Source organism: Schistocerca piceifrons, chromosome 6, assembly GCF_021461385.2.
Source record: "Schistocerca piceifrons isolate TAMUIC-IGC-003096 chromosome 6, iqSchPice1.1, whole genome shotgun sequence".
NCBI lineage: Eukaryota > Metazoa > Arthropoda > Insecta > Orthoptera > Acrididae > Schistocerca > Schistocerca piceifrons.
In genome coordinates, this window is record NC_060143.1 from 261864102 (window position 1) to 261886680 (window position 22579).

Here is a 22579-nt window from a genome sequence, read left to right on the forward strand (position 1 = left end):
GTGAGCAGCAGTCTATCCTTTTCATAATTGTTGCTATATAAACTTGCACAGCTTGTGAAATGCTGAGTAGGCAATATTCGGAGAAGACTGAAAGTAAAGTAAACGAAAGGAGGTCTGGTTGTGTCTGACCAGTGGAACCCTGAAATAGGAAACAAAAGCACTGATTCCAGTCAAACACATGCAAGCATCAGAAAGGATGCTGTAAACTTAGAATTAAGAAATATGCCTAAGCCCATAGTTCATCTTTGGAAAGAGCTGACAGAACAATAGAAAACATCCTGAGCCATTACAAAAAGTTTTCACAGTCAGATTATAAGCAGATACACTGAGAATTATCGACCATATTATTCTAGGTGACAGCAGAATCAACTAAAAACAGTTGGAAAAGCTTACAAGAGATGAGGACCTGAAAACTCTAAAAACTGAGCTTGAACAGTTCTGGCATAGACCTGTAAATATGGCTTCAGTGATTCTTATCATGTTGGACACAGTGTCCAACCATATATATACAACCATATATAAACAAAGATGATGTGACTTACCAAACGAAAGCGTTGGTACGTTGATAGAGACAATAACAAACACAATCTCACACACAAAATTCAAGTTTTCGCAACCCATGGTTGCTTCATCAGGAAAGAGGAAAGGAGAGGGAAAGACGAAAGGATGTGGGTTTTAAGGGAGAGGGTAAGGAGTCATTCCAATCCTGGGAGCAGAAAGGTTTACCTTAGGGGGAAAAAGGGGCAGGTATACACTTGCGCACACACACACACACACACACACACACACACACACACACACACACACACACACACACACACACACATATCCATCTGCACATATACAGACACAAACAGACATATGTAAAGGCAAAGAGTTTGGGCAGAGATGTCAGTCGAGGCGGAAATGCAGAGGCAAAGATATTGTTGAATGACAGGTGAGATACGAGCGGCGGCAACTTGAAATTAGTGGAGGTTGAGGCCTGGTGGGTAACGGGAAGAGAGGATATATTGAAGGGCAAGTTCCCATCTCCGGAGATCTGATAGGTTGGTGTCAGTGGAAAGTATCCAGATAACCCGGACGGTGTGAGACTGTGGCAAGATGTGCTAGCCGTGCACCAAGGCATGTTTAGCCACAGGGTGATCCTCATTACCAACAAACAGTGTCTGCCTGTGTCCGTTCATGCGAATGGACAGTTTGTTGCTGGTCATTCCCACATAGAAAGATTCACAGTGTAGGCAGGTTAGTTGGTAAATCATGTGAGTGCTTTCACACGTGGCTCCGCCTTTGATCGTGTACACCTTCCAGGTTATAGGACTGGAGTAGGTGGTGGTGGGAGGGTGCATGGGACAGGTTTTACACTGGGGGCGGTTACAAGGGTGGAAGCCAGAGGGTAGGGAACGTGGTTTGGGGATTTCATAGGGATGAACCAAGAGGTTACGTGGATGGCGGAAAGACACTCTTGGTGGAGTGGGGATGATTTCATGAAGGATGGATCTCATTTCAAGGCAGGATTTGAGGAAGTCGTATCCCTGCTGGAGAGCCACATTCAGAGTCTGATCCAGTCCCAGAAAGTATTCTGTCACAAGTGGGGCACTTTTGGGGTTCTTCTGTGGGAGGTTCTGGGTTAGAGGTGATGAGGAAGTGGCTCTGGTTATTTGCTTCTGTACCAGGTCGGGAGGATAGTTGCGGGATGCGAAAGCTGTTTTCAGGTTGTTGGTGTAATGGTTCAGGGATTCAGGACTGGAGCAGATTCATTTGCAATGAAGACCTAGGCTGTAGGGAAGGGTTCGTTTGATATGGAACGTGTGGCAGCTGTCATAATGGAGGTACTGTTGCTTGTTGGTGGGTTTGATGTGGATGGATGTGTGAAGCTGGCCATTGGAGAGATGGAGGTCTACGTCGAGGAAAGTGGCATGGGATTTGGAGTAGGACCAGGTGAATCTGATGGAACCAAAGGAGTTGAGGTTGGAGAGGAAATTCTGGAGTTCTTCACTGTGAGTCCATCTCATGAAGATGTCATCAATAAACCTGTACCAAACTTTGGGTTGGCAGGCCTGGGTAACCAAGAAGGCTTCCTCTAAGCGACCCATAAATATGTTGGCGTACATGGGGGCCATCCTGGTACCCATGGCTGTTCCCTTTAATTGTTGGTATGTCTGGCCTTCAAAAGTGAAGAAGTTGTGAGTTAGGATGAAGCTGGCTAAGGTAATCAGGAAAGAGGTTTTAGGTAGGGTGGCAGGTGATCGGCATGCAAATAAGTGCTCCATCACAGCGAGGACCTGGACATGCAGAATATTTCTGTATAAGCAAGTGGCATCAATGGTTACAAGGATGGTTTCCGGGGGTAACAGATTGGGTAAGGATTCCAGGTATTCAAGAAAGTGGTTGGTGTCTTTGGTGAAGGATGGGAGACTGCATGTAATGGGTTGAAGGTGTTGATCTATGTAGGCAGTCATACATTCTGCTGGGGCTTGGTAACCAGCTACAATGGGGCGGCCGGGATGATTGGGTTTGTGAATTTTAGGAAGTAGGTAGACGGTAGGGGTGTGGGGTGTCGGTAGGGTCAGGAATTTGATGGATCACCCTGTGGCTAAACATGCCTTGGTGCACGGCCAGCACATCTTGGCACAGTGTTACACTGTCCGGGTTATCTGGATACTTCCCACTGACACCAGCCTATCAGAACTCCGGAGTTGGGAACTTGCCCTGCAATATATCCTCTCTTCCCGTTACCCACCTGGCCTCAACCTCAGCTAATTTCAAGTTGCCGCCGCTCATATCTCACCTGTCATTCAACAACATCTTTGCCTCTGTACTTCCTCCTCCAGTGACATCTCTGCCCAAACTCTTTGCCTTTACATATGTCTGCTTGCGTCTGTATATGTGTGGATGGATGTGTGTGTGTGTGTGTGTGTGTGTGTGTGTGTGTGTGTGTGTGTGTGTGTGTGTGTGTGTGTGTGTGTGTGTGTGTGTGTGTGTGTGGGGGGGGGGGGGGGGGGGGTGCACGCGCGCGAGTGTATACCTGTCCCTTTTCCCCCCTAAGGTAAGTCTTTCCGCTCCCAGCATTGGAATGACTCCTTACTGTCTCCCTTTTAAAACCCACACCCTTTCGTCTTTCCCTCTCTTTCCCTCTTTCCTGACGAAGCAACCGTTGGTCGTGAAAGCTTGAATTTTGTGTGTATGTTTGTGTGTCTATCGACCTGCCAGCACTTTTGTTTGGTAAGTCACAGATGATGTGACTTACCAAACGAAAGCGCTGGCACGTCGATAGACACACAAACATACACACAAAATTCAAGCTTTTGCAACAAACTGTTGCCTCATCAGGAAAGAGGGAAGGAGCAGGAAAGATGAAAGGATGTGGGTTTTAAGGGAGAGGGTAAGGAGTCATTCCAATCCCAGGAGTGGAAAGACTTTCCTTAGGGGGAAAAAAGGACGGGTATACACTCGCACACACACACACACATATCCATCCACACATATACAGACATAAGCAGACATGTCTGCTTACCTTTGCATATGTGTGGATGGATATGTGTGTGTGTGCGCGCTAGTGTATACCCGTCCTTTTTTCCCCTAAGGTAAGTCTTTCCGCTCCCGGGATTGGAATGACTCCTTACCCTCTCCCTTAAAACCCACATCCTTTCGTCTTTCCCTCTCCTTCCCTCTTTCCTGATGAGGCCAGTTTGTTGCGAAAGCTTGAATTTTGTGTGTATGTTTGTGTGTCTGTCGACCTGCCAGCACTTTCATTTGGTAAGTCACATCATCTTTGTTTTTAGATATATTTTTCCTATGTGGAATTTTTCCCACATATGACTGATAAAGGCTGTCTATAGACATTTCCATACATTACAGTCTTCAGCTACAAATGTCCATGTTTTTCATGCATGTTTTATAAAAATTCCATGTAGTTTTGCCTTGCTCTGTTCTTGTCTCTTGAAATTTTACGGACAACTTTTGACCTAACCGTCATCCATTCACCTCACAAAATACCCTGCCCATATCCATTTTAATTTCTTTGCAATCATAATCATATTTGTCACCCCAGTCTGTTTATTTGTTTTCTCATCTCACCTAGTAATTTCCAGTACCCATCTCTCCATTACTCTCTGAGCAACACTCAGTTTTCCTTTGTTATTTAATTTAAAAAAATGAAAGTCCGACTGTCGTATGTCTAAACTGGTTATACATTCTATAAACTTCCTTTGCAAAATATAAGAAGTTTAGTCATGAGAACCAAATTTAGTTTACCAAAAATGCACCAGGCAATTGTCTTCTGAATTATTGTCTTCAACTGTTCTATATACAAAAAAGTCATTAAGACCTGTAGTGTACATAGTACACATGGACAAGGAAATCTTAGAACTACATGTATTATTGACTGTTTTGCATTTATAACAGTTGAAGGCAGTAACTCAAGTGAAGACAATTTCCTGGTGTATTTCTGGTAAACTAAATTTGGTTCTCTAGACTAAACTTCTTATACTTTGCAACAGAAGTTTATAGTATGTATTACCAGTTTAAACATAAGATAGCTGGACCTTAATTTTTAAATTAGATACTGTGACAAAGCAAGCTGGGATATTTTTTATTCCCCCCTCTTGTTTTGCCATCTGCCTCCTTAAAATTCATTTTTTCATTTTTGACTAATTACTATTAACATAAGTGAGTATAACCTGTATTATCATAAAAGATAAAGGTTGGCCTTCAGTCCTAAAGAATATAATACCAGATCTAATTTTGTGCTTAGTTTATGTATGTAATTGATTTTATAACTTACTTTGACTATTCCTAGTTAATACTTTCATTATAGGGTGAAATCAGTAACTGTTTCGTAACTTAAATTGTATTGTTGATGTATAAACAAATATAAATTCTGCACTAATTATAAACATTTGGAGGAACAATTAATTGTATTCTTAAAGGATCTATTTGAAAACATGTTAGCAAAGCCAGCCCTTAATTTATTCCAAACTAATTTACAGTTTTGTCAAAAGTATTGTTTGCATATATGTTAATTGCACGATTCAAACAAATAATTTGGCTTAACCCTCGTGGTAGAAGAAACTGTTAAAAAGAACCAATTTTTTGATATATTTAGTTAATTTAATGAGTTAAGTTTTAATTGTAATTTCTGTAAATTTAACTTCAAACAGTGAGTAGTTTCAGTACCTATTATTGTGAGGCTATATAAGGGCCCGATTTTCAGTCCCAGGACAGTCAGTCCACGGCCGAGTTTCAGACGGGGAATCTATGTTGGTTAGAATGACAACAATGTATCAACTTAACCATGAAATAAGTGTTACACCAACATGCCATGTGTTAAAGCAATGACAGTGTCTGTTCAATTTGTTTGAAAGACTGTGAAATGTGTGGTTAGGTTTTTACTGCTCATAGATGTTGAACAGTAAACTATTGTAGCAGTATGTGGATGTTTGCCTGCAAACTATTAATGAGGTTTATCATAAGTTAAACAATAGAGCACTGGGCACATATAACTGTGTATTATTGGGGAGTTGTGAACAATGAAAGTAAACAACTGTGAAATGCAACTGTGCACCTGTCGGCACAGTCAGTGCCGAAATTACCATTTTTCAGCCAGTATAGCAATGCAGTACGTTGACACCAAGAACAATCAACAAAGAAATAAAGCAGGCGAATGTCAAAATACTATCGAAAACCTGAGGGTTGCTCAGTGAGTAATGGAGAGATGGATATTGGAAATTACTAGGTGAGATGAGAAACCAAATAAACAGATTATGGAGAGAAATATGATTATGACTGCAATGAAAATGAAATGGGGATGGGCAGCGCATTTTGTGAGGTGAATGAATGGTGGATGGGTCAAATTAGTGATATAATAGTACCACTTTCAAACTTGCTCTAATAAGTTCCTCCATTTGCTGCTGAAGTACATAGATGGCCAGTAAAACTGCAACACCAGGATGGGTAGCAAGCAACGAAATTTTCCTTTTATATTTTTAGTGATTTTGCAGTATACATGGTGCAAAATTGTGTACTTAGGACTGCCATCTCCACCAACAATGACAGCTCTATCCTGGATGAGCACCTATTTGAAATGAGCTTGTATGACAGTTAAGGATATGTCAGTCCGTGCTGCTTAAATTCTGGGCAGAGTTCAATGGCTGGTGAATGTGCTGGCCAAGACAACAGTCAAGATTAGATTAGTTTTTCTTTCCATAGATCCATGCTGAGGAGATTCTCGTGGATGTGGAACATGTCAAAGCAGGTGAGAACACTACTAGCAACTTGCAGTCTTGTGTTATCTTGATGAAAGATAACATTGCAGGCACAGCCAGTGACATTAACTCTTCAGAAATGTAACACCTGCTGTCCAAATTACCAGGTACATGAACCACAGGTGATTGTGTGTAACCAGAGGCACCCTACACCATCATACCAGCTTCTGGGTCTGTATGATGAAAAGTAATGCAGTCTGACAACATTCATTATCCTCAGAGCCTCCACACACAGACATGTCTGTCATGATGCTGCATACAAAACTGGGACCCTTCTGTAAAGATGACATGGTGCCAATCCTGTGTCCAGTGTTGATGGGTACACCTCTGTTAACACACCTCTCTATTCTACCTCATCAAGAAAGCTCCAACAGTCATCACCCTGCTGACAGTTTATGGTACTCCAGACATTATCACACAGTCTGTATTTATATTTTTCTTGCCAATTTCCTGGATCAATGTGATGTGGCTGTACCTGTTCTGCATTGCCAGGCAGAAAATGTGTATCTCCTCCCCAGCTCTAGTCATGTGGGGCCACTAGGGTCCAGCTTGGCCTTATTGATTCTATATTGACATGGCAGCTATGGAATCATGATCAAAGAGATCAACAGGCTCACTGAACGGTAAACTGTAGGCCATAGTCCACAATCCTGCTTCTGTCAAATTCCGAATTTTGCAAATAGATATTTCTCTTTGTTACATGAAGCATAACAAAATCTTCTCATGAAGAGCTAATATTCAAATACAATCTTTGAAAAAGAAACCCACTATGTAATGTTTCCATATATTCAGAATGTGAATGGTGTTACTCTCACCTATATTGCACAGTTGCACTGAAACACTAATATTGCAGATCCAAACATATGGTTCACTTCATGCCAATTAGACATCTGTTGCATGCCACCTTTATTGTGTTACAGTTTTACTGGCCATCAATGAATTTTTGCACCCAAGATGAACGGAATCATCAGATAGACATAGATGGTTCATATCGTGTAAATCTGAGGTGGAGGAACCAAAGCATTGAAATTCCCACAGAAGGTCAAACGTGATTGTGCATTCACACTGAAGGTGTGGACTCATAGCTCTTTGAGGTGACTCAATTATATTAATGTGCGGTGTCTGTTCTTTCAGGTATGTCCAAAAGAGCAGATACCGCACATTCATATAATATATGGTTCATGTACATTCCACCAACACTTGATCATATCTTGATTTCCCATCTTAAAGATCAAAAAACACACTGTAGCTGCCAAGAATAGTTTTAACAATACAGAATCTTCCCTGACTCCTCTTTCAGTTTGAATTTCTTACTATCTTTATAAAGTCTCATTGAAGCTGCTTTTCAGTATACCAACTTGGGGTGAAAGAAAGGAAGATTGGGGTTTTATCTGTTGTTGAAAATCAGGTCATGAGAGATGGAGCACAAGCTCAGACTGGGAAAGAAAACTGACTATGGCTTTTTCAAGAAACCATCCTAACATTTGCCTAAACCACGTAAACCTAAATATTGATGGCCAGACAGAGTTTTGAATCACTGTTCTCCTTAATGTAAACCCTTGTCTTCCCACTGTGTTACTGTGCTTAGTGCAGTAATGTGGGTATAATCAGTTATTTGTTTTTCCAAAAGCTGTTAGTACAGTAGTAGTTGAAACTGAGTCAAAAGCTTTCTCAAAAAATATGAATCCCAAACAACGCAATAATTCAGAAAAAAAATCATGAACAAGCAACTTAAGTGTGAGCAGGTGATTGAGTGTGCTGCAAAAGTCATGAATTGTTTCATCACAAATCTGGGCATTTTCTTCAGACTGCTTCATGCAAATGGCATTGAACTTCTAACTAGTACTCCTTAGTGACCGTTCAACCTTATGGCAAGAACTCATGGTGCAATATGGTGTTAAAACGGAAGAACACAGTTAGCTTAACCTTCACATTTGACTGCACTTGTTTAACTTTTCTTGGTCTTTGAAATCCTGAGTCCATCAACTGAAACAATTAAACCTTATTTTGATGTCATACTCAGAAATGCTTGTTTCATAACGTATTATGACACATTTCAGTGGTCCTGCATTGTTTTTGGCTTCTAGTAGCTGATGAGAGACTTGCTTTCACCACTGTTTTAGTTCACGATTCAACAATTTTGGAATAAATTTTTCTGTCACATGTTTCACACCAGAAACACATGAAAAAGTTTCTTAGCACAAGCCATTTGGCATGCCAATATGCCTGACTAATCTAGTAGTGAATTGGCAATTGTTTGTAATCATTTCTGTAACTTTTTTCTCATTTCTGTAACTTTTTTCCGCAATTTCATTGGTTATGATGTGCCAGGGCATCAAGAGAATCTGTCTGTTTACACCACATGTAAGCCCTTGTTTTACTCTTAGCAGACTCACCAAAAGGAATATGTAACATTTCTAATACTTTGCTGCACTTTATTCTATTCATGTAGCAAAATTTAATAAAATTCTCTGCTATGTTTTTGTACAAAATAAATAGTCACCAATCCAGCCAAAAAACTGACAAAAGACTAGGCATCTAACATGACTCACACTATACAGATACTTTTTTCAAATATGTTTACCAACACAACAATGAAAAATTATGTGTGGATCATACTAAATGCCAAAACTACAGTATTCCCTTTATATTTTGTACACACCTTGTTATTCATTGTCCTATATCTAGTTTGACAGCCAGCTTGTTCCTTTGTCTGAAATTTCAAAGAAGCGGGATAGGACTAAGAGGAATGGACGGAGTCTGGAATGAGACTGTGAGAGAAATAATGATAGAGAAGCCCATATAATGGGACGTAGAAAAGACTAGATTAATGTGGCATGTAAATGTTAAGAGAATGAGAGTTGTCAGGATGCCAAGACTGGTTCATGATGATAATAGGAAGCAAGGAATGTGTGAAGAAGAAAGGAGAAGACTGGAACAGAGTAGAGAGGGACGACTGGTGGGAGGACAGGAAAAAGATGGAGAGGCTTATGTTCCAGATACACCCAACTACGAGCTAATTATTATTATTATGAAGGTAAATTATGAAGGGGAGGCTGAGAGGTCTGCAGATTTGTGTTTGTTGTCAGTCTTTTATCTTGTTCAATGTAATGGTTTCAGTATTGTTCCCATTCTGAAAAATTATGTTCTTTGGCAGATGTTCCTTTCTCTGTTCCTTGGATTATATCATACACCAGAAAGTAACAAAAATGTAATGAAAATACCCTTTTCTGTGCACACCAAATTGCAGAATTCCTGTTATCTTTTGAACACATCTTGTTGTCCATTGTACTATTCCTATGTTTTCCAAACACTAAATATAAAAATATTTACCACATACTCACTGCATTCTTGTCTAATGTTCACAACATATTTCTGTACTCCTATGTTAATTTTTTGTTTATATGTTGTGATGAATATTACTTTTTATGTGAGAAGTTTTACAGCAGCCTACAAAAGGAATGATTCTGGTCATTCCAGAGATATAGTGATTGCTGCAGTCACTACACAGTACTGGAGACTGTGACACCTGTGACACTTTGAGCTGATTTGGCAGTAACATTAGAAGATTTAGCACAATTGTGAGGTTTAGATCACAGTCACAATATGAGCTAGACCATAAAATTGGCAAAATGATCCTAGGAATGGTGAAACTTAATAACTTCATTCAAGAAGTTCATAATTTAGCCAGAGTTAAATTTTGAAATTTTTCCAAGGCTGTTGAATTATGTGTATGTTGATCTTACTTGAGTGAGCAAGCAGTCATAAAAAATCAATGTGTGTATTTCATTCACAAGTTTTTACCGAAACTGCAGGTGAAAAATTAGAATATTGACTACACAAGATTTTTCCTGTTATTCAATTTTAAGACAACTTCAGACACCAAGAAAGCTTTGGAATTGTAATTCTGAACAATAACAGCAATATCAATAAAAGTAAGTACACCCAGAGTAATGAGGATTCAGATAACTACAAATGTATGTTCAAAAGGGCACATTTACTTAGAAAAAATAATTATCTATATCTGAAAAAACACACAAAAAGGATTACTACTAAAACTAATTATTACATTTTATTATGTATGATAGTGTTTGCATTTCAGTGTTTATTGAGTTTCATATCTTTTTGTTCTAACCCACGTCTCCATGGTCATTGTGAAATGGACTATGACTGGAAATAATGCCTTTTGCAAGTAGCACTCTGGAACATATGAGTTTCAAGAACGGCCTTGAAACTAAGAACATTAAAGTTGCAGAAGTAGCCTCCATAGTCACTGGTGATGGTAGTATACTCAAAGAGGAGCTTGTAAGAGTTCAGTTCCTAACTGCCCTTATTAGCACCCAAATTTACAGTGATCAAAGTTATCATTCCGTTATTATACAGTATGATGTTCCACATAAATAAAATTTATTCACTGGATGAATTCATGGGATATTAATCAATATTATTATCCAATGAAAAATTTGTTTAAATTGATTGGAGTATATTTCATTACCTTAGATTAAAATTATGGATGGTGTACACTGTTGAAGAGGGAGGCAAGTGAATAAGTCAAAATTCTAAGACAGGAGAAAGCTACACCAAGTCCCTAAAACATTTACAGAATGGGAAAATACAGTCAAAACCAAGTGGTTCTTCAGCAGTTCAGACATATACAATATATTCAATGCTTTGGAGACTGTACAAAAGTATAGAGAGAAGCCAACAACTTCAGAAGTAGTCTGGTAATACTGGGTATATGGTATCAGATAAGGTTGGAAAGGAAAGGTTTAACAATAACAAGAAGCTCATATTGTCATGTAGTCGTGGTGGGAGATGAATGGAAGAACTGTTGCAGAGGTCAGAAATGTCACATGAGATTTGGGCTCTTTGGGAAATTTTTTATGTGAAAATCATATTGCATTAATAGATGGTGCAGGCATGACATTAGTGCAAAGAGTTTTTCAGTCTCTGAGTGATATGATAAGCCTTGGATGAAGTGTTCTGTGGAAGTTATTGATGTGGAACTAGGAGAATCACTCAGGAGAGGGGAGCTATCACAGGCAGATGTGACTGATGCATCACTCATCACTGTCACATTATATACATAATTTACACATGAATGCTTCTGGTAAAAGGCTTCTTTTACAGCTAATTATGAGAAGTATCAGTTCCGACCAAAGTGGTATCCATCCTACCCCAGTGATAGCCAATGTGTTCCTTATGTCTTTTATATGTTAATTCTATGAAGAGAGAGAGCTACAGAACACTTGAAACAGCTACTAGAAAGATAAAATATTGCACTTAAAAGAAAGAGAAGGGTCTTAAAGTACATTCATTTGTTGTTTTCCACCAAAACAACAGAAGCCTCATCAGTATAAACTTGTAATGTCTACATGCAAAAATGAAAGAGTAATTGGACTGCCAGTAGATTTGTTGTGCTTATCAGTGTGTCATATGGGAATAACTGAAATCAAACAGGTATCTTGATGGATACAAACTAATGCAATACACCTGTAGACCAAGTAACAAAAAAGGAAAGAAGAGAGAGAGAGAGAGAGAGAGAGAGAGAGAGAGAGAGAGAATAGTAGTACTGACAGTTCACATGTGGCCAGCATAATTTAACTTAGCTTCATAAAGCAGATAGAGACTTTTTAATAAGGTTATCTTTGGAATTATTGTTTGTGGATGCTTTAATACTGATTTTCTGTCATGAAGTACTGATCAAGGACTTTTAGAAGTGTTTATGTTCGGCTCCAGATTCCATCCCACAATAAAGTTTCCAATAATGGCAATAACGGTTGGAGTATAGTCATAAGCTATTTAGACATGGAAACTAATATGCTGACCAGTTAGGTTTAGGTCATGGAAGAAAAGTGTCATACATCATAAAGAATGACTTTATCATGGTATTTAGAGATAAATTCTGGGAAGAGATTTATAATGCTGAAAAAGTAGATAAAAATTTAATGCTCTCTCATATATGCACCTACATCACTTCGAGTCTTGTTTTAACGTAATCCAAACAAGGGTGCAACGAAACATTAGCAGGGTCAAGATACGAATAGCTCCCAGGATTAATATCTGTTATGCCAGAAAGCAGGTGCTGACAGATGTAAAAATTACTGAACTATCAGTTTAATAAGTCATGGCTGCAAAACACTAACCCGAATTCTTTACAGACGAATGGAAAAACTGGTAGAAGCTGACCTCGGGGAAGATCATTTTGGATTCCGTAGAAACATGGGAACACGTGAGGCAATACTGACTCTACGACTTATCTTAGAAGCTAGATTAAGAAAAGGCAAACCTACGTTTCTAGCATTTGTAGACTTAGAGAAAGCTTTTGACAATGTTGACTGGAATACTCTCTTTCAAATTCTGAAGGTGGCAGGGGTAAAATACAGGGAGCGAAAGGCTATTTACAATTTGTACAGAAACCAGATGGCAGTTATAAGAGTCGAGGGACATGAAAGGGAAGCAGTGGTTGGGAAGGGAGTGAGACAGGGTTGTAGCCTCTCCCCGATGTTATTCAATCTGTATATTCAGCAAGCGGCAAAGGAAACAAAAGAAAAATTCAGAGTAGGTATTAAAATCCATGGAGAAGAAATAAAAACTTTGAGGTTCGCTGATGACATTGTAATTCTGTCAGAGACAGCAAAGGACTTGGAAGAGCAGTTGAATGGAATGGACAGTGTCTTGAAGGGAGGATATAAGATGAACATCAACAAAAGCAAAATGAGGGTAATGGAAAGTAGTCGAATTAAGTCGGGTGATGCTGAGGGAATTAGATTAGGAAATGAGACACTTAAAGTAGTAAATGAGTTTTGCTATTTGGGGAGCAAAATAACTTATGATGGTCGAAGTAGAGAGGATATAAAATGTAGACTGGCAATGGCAAGGAAAGCATTTCTGAAGAAGAGAAATTTGTTATCATTGAGTATAGATTTAAGTGTCAGGAAGTCTTTTCTGAAAGTATTTGTATGTAGTGTAGCCATGTATGGAAGTGAAACATGGACGATAAATAGTTTGGACAAGAAGAGAATAGAAGTTTTTGAAACGTGGTGCTACAGAAGAATGCTGAAGATTAGATGGGTAGAGCACATAACTAATGAGGAGGTATTGAATAGGATTGGGGAGAAGAGGAGTTTGTGGCACAACTTGACAAGAAGAAGGGATCGGTTGGTAGGACATGTTCTGAGGCATCAAGGGATCACCAATTTAGTATTGGAGGGCAGTGTGGAGGGTAAAAATCATAGAGGGAGACCAAGAGATGAATACACTAAGCAGATTCAGAAGGATGTAGGCTGCAGTACATATTGGGAGATGAAGAAGCTTGCACAGGATAGAGTAACATGGAGAGCTGCATCAAACCAGTCTCAGGACGAAGACCACAACAACAACAACAACAACAACAACATGCCAAAAAGAAGACAAGCTGCTGTCAAGTGTTTCAACTCTTACCACCAGTATTAGAAAGTTCTCTAACTGTTAGAGGAAAGTGAAACAAATGTGTTATGGAAAGAACTGAAACATTATTAAATATGAAACAAACAAAAATAATGATGTTCTTGAGTATATTGAAATCATTGGCCTCCAAATTATTTTGTCACAGTGGCAACAAACATTGAGCTTACTAATAAACAACAAAATACAAATGCATTAGATTTGCTTCTGCATGTTTTGCATGCACCATCAACAGACACACAAATTTCAAATATGCTGAAAGTTAAAGTCACTAAGGAATGGTAATTCTGCTGGTGTATATAGCAATGCAGGATTATTAACTTCACAATGACTCATCTTACATAATTTTTGACAAATAATAACCTGCTACTATCTGAAGTAGGCATTTGTGATTTGTATACTTACACTAAATGAAACACCTCATGTAAAATTCTATAGGTCAGAAGCATACAAGGATGAGGTGGAGAGGGGCTAAGGCAACTAGGTGCAGTCAGGAGGTTGCATGGAAGGGGGGGTGGGCAGTGGAAAAGGAGAGAAGTAAAAGGACTATGGGTGTTTTGATGGAGCAGAGGGTTATGTAGTGCTCAACTGGGACAATGACTAATGAAGGCTGAGGCCAAGAAGATTACAGAAATGTAGGATATACTGCAGGGAGATTTCCTGCCTGCACAGTTCAGGAAAGCTGGTGTTAGTATGAAGGATCCACATGGCATGGGCTGTGAAGCAGTCACTGAAATGAGGAATGTTGAGATGGGCAGTGTGCTCGGCAACTGGGTGGTCCAGCTGTTTCTTGGCTGCAGTTTGTAAGTCGCCATTCATGCAGACATACAGCTTGTTGGTTGTCATGCCCACATAGAATGCAGCACAATGGTTGCAGCTTAGCTTGTAGATCACATGACTAATTTCAAAGGTAACCCTGCCTCTGATGGGATAGGCAATGCTTCTGACTGGACAGAGTAGGTGGTGATGGGAAGATGTATGGGACAGGTCTTGCATCTAGGCCAATTTCAGGGATATGAGCCATGAGGCAAGGGGTCGGGAGTAGGGGTTGTGTAGGGATGAGCAAGGATATTGTGTATGTGCACTGGGTGGCAGAACACCATTGTGAGAGGTGTGGAAAGGTTAGTGGGTAGGACATTCCTCATTTTAGGGCACAGTGGTAGGTAGTCGAAACCGTGGTGGAAAATGTGATTCAGTTGCTCAAGTCCTGGGAGGTACTGAGTCATGAGGGGAATGCTCATGTGTGGCCAGATGGTGGGACTTTGGGAAGTGGGGAGATGGGGTGACTGAAGAGATAAGGCACAGAAAATCTGTTTCTGCACAAGGTTGGGAGGATAAGTATAGTCTGTGAAGGCCTTAGTGAGACCCTTGGTATGTTTTGCGACAGACTGTTCAACATTACGGATATGATGTCCGTGAATAGCTAGGCTGTATGGAGGGGACTTCTGGGTTTGGAATGTGTGGCACCTGTTGAAGTGGAGGTATTGCTGTCACTTGGTAGGCTTGATATGGATGGAGGTACTGATGTAGCCACTTTTGAGGTGGAAGTCAGCACTGAGGAAGGTGGCTTGTTGGGTGGAAGTGAAACAAATAGGGGAGAAGATGTTCAGGTTCTGGAGGAATGCAGATAGGGTGTTCTCACCTTTGATCCAGATGTCATCAATAAATCAGGATTAGGTGAGGGGTTTGGGATTCTGGCTGGTTATAAAACATTCCTCTAGATGGCCATGAATAGGTTGGCATAGGATGGTGCTATGCAATTGCTCATTGCCATACCCTGGGTTGGTTTGTAGGTAATGCCTTCAAAGGAGAAGTAATTGTGGATGAGGATATAGTTGGCCATGGTGACTAGGAAGGAGGTTGTAGGTTTGGAATCTGTTAGGCGCTGGGAAGGGTAGGGTTCAATGGCAGCAAGGCCATGGGTGTTGGGGATGTTAGTGTAGAGGGAGGTGCAATCAATAGTTACAAGGAGAGTACCATGTGGTAAAGAAACAGGAACAGTGGAGATTCTATGGGGGAAATGGTTGGTATTTTTTATATAGTAGGGTAGGTTGCAGGTAATAGACTGAAGGTGTTGGTCTATGAGAGCAGAGATTCTTTCAGGGGGGCCACAGTAACCAGCCACTATGTGGTGTCCTGGGTGGTTGGGTTTATGGACTTTAGGAAGCATGTAGAAGGTATGAGTGTAGGGAGTGGTACGGGTTAGGAGAGAGATGGTCTCTAGGGAGGGGTTCTGGGATGAGACTGAGGATTTGAGGAGAGACTGGAGATTTCTGGAATGGGATCATTGTAGCAGGGCTTGCGAGTGGGTGAATCTGATAGCTAGTGGAGTCCACCTGCCAGGTAGTCCTTTCAGTTCAAAACAAGTTGTGGAGCCTTTGTCAGCAGGTAGGATTAAAAGCTCAGCATCAGTTTTTAGATGGTGGACTGCGATTTTTTCTGCAGATGTAAGGTTAGCTTGCATGTTGAGGGATTTGGGAGTGATAATGAAGCAAGGTTTGAGGTTAAGAAATTCTGGAAAGTTAAGAGGGGGTGATTTAGAGGCAATGAGGATGGATCATGTATGCTAAAGTGCTATATAAAGCACGTTAGCATACATGATCCACCCTCCATACTGTGGGACCAAAACATCTAACGAAAAAATACTAGCCATCTGAAGATGGGCATGGTAGCCCAAAACTAGTTATGGCAGTAAAATAAAACACTAAAAAATTATTTGTGTCTGGTTGCATCATTCACTGACTATCATATGGCTGTGGAGTTCACAACATGAACGTGGATAAAATAACAAGCAAAATAATTTTTTCAGCAAAGGTGAGCAGTAAGAATAATGTGTAAAGCACATAATTGCACCACTATCTGTAGCCTTTTTAAGGGTCTTTGGATTCTTACATTTATTTGCCAGTACATTTACTCTCTAATGGCTTTTGTTACTGATAATAAAAACTAGTTCCAGTTGCATTTTAATATATACAATCATAATATAAGGCAGGAAACTGATTTCCATGTAGACTTTGCCAAGAGCTGAGAGAGGAGACTGGGACTCTAGTGCATGTTCAACTGCTTCCTATTTAACTTTTAGCAAGAAATTTAGAGTGTCTCCCAATTCTGAAGAGTAGTAAGGACATACCTAATTGGCCACTCCTTTCAGAAATTTGATTATGTAGATTTAAGGTCTGAAGATTCCTATTAGCTGGAAGACAAATATCCCCATTCATTGCAAAGTGATATGACAATTTGTAGTGTACTGTAAACAAGCCTCGTACATTACAAATGCAGACAATTTTATTTTCCTTAACTAAAAAACATGTATATTAAGATAAAAAGGAGCTTGTCAACATAACTCAGAAAGCACAAATAATCATCTTTTTTTCCCAAAGTAGCAGCTTTTCACATTACTGTGTAAATGGTTGGAGATTTTTATGAATGTATACTATAATCCTTCCTGCTTCATGCTGAAGTTTGGTGTAGCATAAAGAGGTTGTTTGTAAACTCTGCACTCTTATTACTGTGTTTCTTGGGTGTTCTTTATTTGTAAATGTTTCTTTAGGATGGATTCTGTAGAACATTGGTGTGTGTGTGTGTGTGTGTGTGTGTGTGTGTGTCAATCATAAGCCTGTTGGCTCTTCATTTATGAATAATATATAAAATGTAGGAATTTCAGAGTGTATGTTACATACATTGTCCCTCACTAAGATCATGGTACAACAAGAGTGTTGCATTATCAGAATAAAATACGTGTTCTGGGTTTCTGGAGACTTGGTTCTGCTGTAGTACTGATAAGAGATCTTTTAATCAGGTTGAATCGGGGTCAGGGGAAGGTATTTTTCAATGATGAGGGTTTTCACAGAGCAATTCTTGAATTGCTCCACGAAAAAAGAGCACATTTCTATAATTAAGGAATTGAATGAATGGTAGAATGTTACAATCATTGTTCACAATGTTTTGTACTTATTAATTAGTTATTTCTGTAAGACTAACAGATCATACAGCACTTACCACATTATTCCAGTGACAATTCTCATAATAACTTCATCAACTGTAGTAAAGAATTCAATCACAATTTCAGCTTTGCGTCCCATTGTTCCAAGGACTGTACCAAATACGAGGCAGAAGAATATAACTCCAAGAGTGTTTGTGCCTTCCCTGGAAAGAAAGATAAATAATTTTATATAGGAAAATATAGTAACTTTTGTACAGTTTTGTGTACTTTACTTGGATTGAGCCTTGTGCTGCACCTACATAAATGGTCTCACTGACAGTTGTGACTACCAATAATTCATTTATTTGCAATGCAATTTGTAGAATCTCTGTTCCTTTTTTCCTTTTATTAGGGATGTATAAGTAAGATGTACCAGTACCTTACCTTGCAAATACAACACGTACTCATGAATTTTGATACTGAAATGGTTCTTGTGAAGAAATTACAGTTTGCAACTCCTTAGATATTAAGCTGAGGTACTGGCAGAAGTAAAGCTGTGAGGATGGGGCGTGAGTCATGCTTTGGTAGCTCAGTTGGTAGAGCACTTGCCCCTGAAAGGCAAAGATCCCGAGTTCGAGTCTCAGTCCGGCACACAGTTTTAATCTGCCAGGAAGTTTCATTATGATTATAGTTTCCAGTTAATACCATATACAGATTAAGTTTATGTGATTTGCTTGGTTGTTAATGTATGCCTTGATGTATTCAACATCCTTCAAGGTTCTCCTTCTTGATGGGATATATGAAATATGATGCAACAATTAATTAATTAATTAATTAATCCTTAATATTGTAAACCTTTGGAAGTGACAAAGCATGATGCAAACAGCTGTACAGTGTAATAATAATAATAATAATAATAATAATAATAATAATAATAATAATAACACTGCGGAGGCCCGGGAAAGAATAGGCCTCTGATATGTTCTGCCAGTCATAAAAGGCAACAAAAAGCACAAACCCTATGCCCATCCACAATGGTAACGACACTGTTAGCCACATGGAAAATGATTTAAATCCAAATAGAGGTGTTTTGCAGGATATGCTTCCTGCAACCACTCTAGAAGGAAAACAAAGACAGAGGATGAGATGGTCAGATGAAGTTACCCGACACCTCATGTTCTGTTATTACCAAGCAACAAACTTAGGAACCAACACAACTGGATACAGATCACAAGTATACACAACATTTATTACCAGATACCAAGAATTAAAATTTTTAACAGAACAACGACTAGCTGATCAGATCCGTGTAATAATAAAAAATAACAGGATACCCCAGTCAGAATTAGAAAACATCAAACAACAAGTACAACAAATACTGGAACAAAATAATGTGCAATCAGAAGAAGAAAATACAGTAATGGACTCAATCATCCCAGAGCAAACAAAGAACAACACGCATCAATTAAACAATCAGAGGAAAACGAAATCATAAGATGGCCACCAGAACAAGCACAAATAGAACATGAAGTGACACACATGTTAGATATAGAAGAAAAATTTCAGCTAGCATATATAGAATACAAAGACACAAATACAGACATTAGACCATTCTTGCATAGACAACCAAATAACCCACAAGTCGAAACAACAATAACAACTATCAACACAATCATACACAACAAAATAAATGAAAATACAACTATGGAAGAGCCACAACTACTGGTTTATATAGGAGCACTCACTACACTAAATATACACACTAGGCAGAGATCAGAACCAACCAACACACAGAAGAAACACACAAAACCAGCATGGCAATACAGGCTACAGATCAAAATAAAAAAACTGAGAAAAGACATCGGACAGCTAACACAATTTATAAGAAATGAAATATCAGACAAAAAATGAAAAAAAGTTTAGGTAAAATCTCACAACAAGAAGCAATAGAAAAATTGGATGAAAAGAAGCAGAAATTACAAGCATTGGCCAAACGACTTAGAAGATACAAAAAAAAGTGAAAATACTAGGAAACAAAACCAAACATTCAACACAAACCAAAAGAAATTTTACCAGACAATAGATAACACACACACATTAAAATAGACAATCCACCAAACATAAAAGACATGGAACACTTCTGGAGCAACATATGGTCAAACCCAGTACAACATGACAGACATGCACGGTGGATACAAACAGAAACATACAAGATGATACCACAAATGCCCGAAGTGATAATTTTGCAACATGAAGTCACCCGAGCAATTAATTCTACACACAACTCGAAAGCCCCTGGAAAAGATAAAATAGCAAATTTCTGGCTAAAGAAGTTCACCTCAACACATTGACATCTAACTCAATTATTTAACATATCTAAAAACAAAGATGATGTGACTTATCATACGAAAGCCCTGGCAGGTCGATAGACACACAAACAAACACAATCATACACACAAAATACTGGCTTTCACAACCACGGTTGCTTCATCAGGAAAGAGGGAAGGAGAGGGAAAGACGAAAGGATGTGGGTTTTAAGGGAGAGGGTAAGGAGTCATTCCAATCCCGGGAGCGGTAAGACTTACCTTAGGTGGAAAAAAGGACAGGTATACACTCGCACACACACCCATATCCAACCACACATACACAGATACAAGCAGACATTTGTAAAGGCAAAGAGTTTGGACAGAGATGTCAGTTGAGGCGGAAATAAAGAGGCAAAGATGTTGTTGAAAGACAGGTGAGGTATGAGCAGTGGCAACTTGAAATTAGCGGAGGTTGAGGCCTGGCGGATTACGAGAAGAGAGGATATACTGAAGGGCAAGTTCCCATCTCCGGAGTTCTGACAGGCTGGTGTTAGTGGGAAGTATCCAGATAACCCGGACGGTGTAACACTGTGCCAAGATGTGCTGGCCGTGCACCAAGGCATGTTTAGCCACAGGGTGATCCTCATTACCAACAAACACTGTCTGTCTGTGTCCATTCATGCAAATGGACAGTTTGTTGCTGGTCATTCCCACATAGAAAGCATCACAGTGTAGGCAGGTCAGTTGGTAAATCACGTGGGTGCTTTCACACGTGGCTCTGCCTTTGATTGTGTACACCTTCCGGGTTACAGGACTGGAGTAGGTGGTGGTGGTGGGAGGGTGCATGGGACAGGTTTTACACCGGGGGTGGTTACAAGGGTAGGAGCCAGAGGGTAGGGAAGGTGGTTTGGGCATTTCATAGGGATGAACTAAGAGGTTACGAAGGTTAGGTGGACGGCGGAAAGACACTCTTGGTGGAGTGGAGAGGATTTCATGAACGATGGATCTCATTTCAGGGCAGGATTTGAGGAAGTCGTATCCCTGCTGGAGAGCCACATTCAGAGTCTGATCCAGTCCCGGATCTGGTGGGGAGATTCTGGTTTTGACGGGATGAGGAAGTGGCTCTGGTTATTTGCTTCTGTACCAGGTCGGGAGGGTAGTTGCGGGATGCGAAAGCTGTTTTCAGGTTGTTGGTGTAATGGTTCAACCCAGAACCTCCCACAGAAGAACCACAAAAGTGCCCCACTTGTGACAGGATACTTTCCGGGACTGGATCAGACTCTGAATGTGGCTCTCCAGCAGGGATACGACTTCCTCAAATCCTGCCTGAAAGTTCCTAAATGCAATGTAACATATACCGTACAGTTAAAAGGAAGTCATGCTTGATCAAGGTCCGCGTCACTTTCCATTTAACTGGTCGTAACGTCTGAGAAAGGGAAGAAATAATAATAATTGCCTATCTTGCTCTGGACCTAACTGACAGCCTCAGTTCTTATTCCATGTGGTAACATTTGCAGGAAAAATGGATCTCTGTCATATATGTCAAATAAACCTCAAGTAGTTTTCTCCTATGTAGTCATCTTCTCTTAAATTAATTGATGCAGTGCATACGAGTTACAAATATTTTGCTTCTCCAAATATTTATGTATTCTGATGTTAATCCATTTCTTGTTAATTCTCAGTTCACCAGTATTAATCTTAAGGGTGGATTTCAGTTTCAAGCCAACATTTTGTGCGCTTGCTTGATGTAGTCTGTTATGCTTGTTCACAAATAAGCTGAAAGAGGCATGTCAACAACACACTTTCTGCTCACAGCTTATATTCCATATACTGCCAATAACATAGCATGTGCCTGTGCATTGCTTCAACTCACTGTAAATTGTGTTTTTACAATGAGTGTGTTGAAATTGTGTTAAATTCAGGTCATTCACCACTAAATTCAATAATTTTTTCCTTATAGTAGCTGAAAACACAGACTAAAAAAAAAAAGGGAGAGAGAGAGAGAATGAAACTTATCTGTACATATTACCAAATAATTGTTCCCTGCCTATTTTTATCTGTCCATATGTATGTAAAGGTTAATCTCAGGAACTACTGCAGGTATATGGATAAGATTTTCACTAGTAGATAGAATGATTGCTGAGGAAGGTTTGCATGTATAATTTATTACCACTACAACATACGAGTTGTCCAGCCAGAGCTCAGGAAGATCACTAGCTAGGTCACTAAAAATCAATATGTATTTGGGCTATGATGGTATATCAATCAAAATATTAAAATCTTGTGCTGACTTGGTAGCACCTACCTTTAGTTCTGTTTGTAGCCAATCAGTTAGTCAACATATATTTCTTAAATGACTGAAGTATGTGATTGTAATAAGCATTTATAAATGTAGAGATTAGCAAGTGACTGAATTAGACCCATCTCCTTACTTCCTGTGTTTTCAAAAATGTTTATCAAAGTTTACAACAATGCTGCACCATGTTTCTGAGCATAAACATTCACCAGCAACTTAGTTTCATTTCTTTGAAGCCTTCTTTATTGGAAAACAAATACATGATTCACAAACTGTTTTATCAGAACTGGACAAGAAAAATTACCTTGCTCACATTTTTTTGTAAACTTCCCAAAGCCTTCAGTTA

General features: G+C 39.4%; 1 protein-coding gene across 1 annotated transcript in view; it reads right to left on the bottom strand.

The window, feature by feature from the left end:
* Positions 1 to 22579, bottom strand: part of LOC124802517 (excitatory amino acid transporter 2) — a 294422-nt gene that overhangs the window by 20994 nt on the left and 250849 nt on the right. The window contains exon 6 of the mRNA XM_047263357.1: positions 17709 to 17855. Coding sequence (XP_047119313.1) covers positions 17709 to 17855 — 147 coding nt within the window. The remainder of the gene's footprint in view (positions 1 to 17708; positions 17856 to 22579) is intronic.